The sequence below is a fragment of the Lactuca serriola genome, chromosome 6, assembly GCF_051521515.1.
Source record: "Lactuca serriola cultivar US96UC23 chromosome 6, Lser_US96UC23_V15, whole genome shotgun sequence".
Classification (NCBI taxonomy): Eukaryota; Viridiplantae; Streptophyta; class Magnoliopsida; order Asterales; family Asteraceae; genus Lactuca; species Lactuca serriola.
The window spans coordinates 64710252-64712334 of record NC_136413.1 but is presented as its reverse complement, the minus strand read 5'-3'; the positions used below and the strand labels follow the sequence as shown (position 1 = coordinate 64712334).

At 41.6% G+C, this 2083-nt stretch overlaps 1 protein-coding gene across 1 annotated transcript; it reads right to left on the bottom strand.

The window, feature by feature from the left end:
• Positions 1 to 1118: 1118 nt before the first annotated feature.
• LOC145059853 (uncharacterized) lies at positions 1119 to 1706 on the bottom strand. Its single transcript, XM_079007626.1, has one exon. It carries the CDS (start codon positions 1704 to 1706, stop codon positions 1119 to 1121), a length of 588 nt encoding a protein of 195 aa, XP_078863752.1.
• Positions 1707 to 2083: the final 377 nt, after the last annotated feature.

Genomic DNA, 2083 nt, shown 5'->3' with positions numbered 1-2083 from the left:
AATACATAATGGGCTAAATACAATGCTGGACAGCCCAACCAAATACAAACTAAATATAAGATATATACAGATATACATCTAACAGCCCCCCGCAGTCCGAACGAGAGGTCGCGGACGAACGTTCAGACTGGACCGAAAGTCAAGAAACAGAGTAGACGGTAGTCCCTTGGTAAAGATATCAGCGTATTGAGATGAAGAGGGAACATGAAGAACACGAATCTGGCCCAAGGCCACTTTATCACGCACAAAATGGATGTCGATCTCGATGTGTTTGGTGCGTTGATGCTGAACAGGATTGGTAGATAGATAAACGGCACTAACATTGTCACAGTAAACAAGAGTAGCAGTCAGAGGAGGGTAAAAGAGCTCCCTGAGTAAGTTACGAAGCCAACTAGTCTCGGCAACGGCATTCGCAACACCACGATACTCTACTTCAGCACTAGACCTAGAAATGGTACCCTGTCGTTTGGAAGACCAAGAGAGAAGATTATGTCCAAGGAAGACACAATAGCCTGATGTGGATCGACGAGAGGTAGGGCAGCCTGCCCAATCAGCATCAGAGTAAGCAACTAAACCACGAGCAGGAGAAGCATAGAGTTGTAATCCATGATCAAGAGTGCCACGAACATATCGAAGGATCCGTTTGAGAGCAGTAAAGTGAGGTTCTTCAGGATCATGCATATACAGAAACACCTGTTGAACTGCATAAGATATATCCGGCCGAGTGAAAGTCAAGTATTGAAGTGCACCCGCAAGACTACGATATAAGGTTGGATCAACAACAGGAGGGCCTGAGCCATCAAATTTGGCAGACGTTTCGACTGGAGTTCGAGCAGGTTTGCAATTAGACATTTTAGCACGGTCCAGAATTTATGTGGCATATTTCTTTTAAGAGAGAAACATGCCATGATGATCTCGAACGACAGATATACCAAGAAAATAATTGAGAGCACCCAAATCAGTCATGGAGAATTCGGCACGTAAGGTGGTATTTAATTGAGAATGAGAGGGGCGATTTTGGTGCTCGGTGGTGAGAATGGTTGGTGAAGATGCATTGTCTTGATGTGAGGCTTGAGCGTGACGAGAGTGATCTTTTGCCATGGACCGTTCTTCAAGGGTTAACATGGAGCGCATCTCAAGGAAAGTAGAAACGGTTTTTGATGTCGAATGATGGTGACGACATGGGCAAATTTCTGAGATAAACCATTGATGGCATAAATAACGAGGTTTCTTTCGGGTACCAAGGATCCAATATTAGCAAGAAGATCAGAGATGGACTTGATACGTGTACAATATTCCATAACTGTAGAATCGCCAATGGTGATAGAACGAAGTTCATCATCTAATTCCATGGCTTTAGTCTCTTTATTCTCATGAATCAGGTCTTCAATAGTCTTCCAAACATCTGCTGCAATGGCGTTGGGATTGAGAATAGATTGGAGAACGGATTGAGTAAGTGTTCCATATAGCCACTGTTTTACAATATTGTCCACTATTTCCCATTCTGGATCATGTTCAATTTTAGCAGACCCATCAAGATGACCATATACTTTGTATCCAATGCAGTGAGTTTTAAAAAGCTCTTTCCAGGAATCATAATTCAAGCGGTCGAGATCGAGAAGAAGGGAGACATAAGACTTGATATTGGTTATCCCGTAGATTTTATCGTTGGGACTAGGTTTGGGATTAGAAGACTCTCCAGTCATTGTGATGAAGAAGAAGAGAGATGATGAAGAACAAAGGTGAAAGGTGAGAAAAATACGACCACAGGTATGGATCGGCTAAGGTTAGAGGGTAGAAGTCTCTGATACCATGTTATCGTGAATATTTTCCCATGAATTGGCATTGAGCCTCTCACGTATATTAATACCACAATAATACATAATGGGCTAAATACAATGTTGGACAGCCCAACCAAATACAAACTAAATATAAGATATATACAGATATACATCTAACAGAAGGTGACTCCCTATACCCATTCTTATTTATTCATGTCATGGAGGGTCTTCATGTTGCTATTGAAGATGCTAAAGCAAATAATCTTTTTAAAGAAGTTCAATTTGGAAATGGAGATATGAGA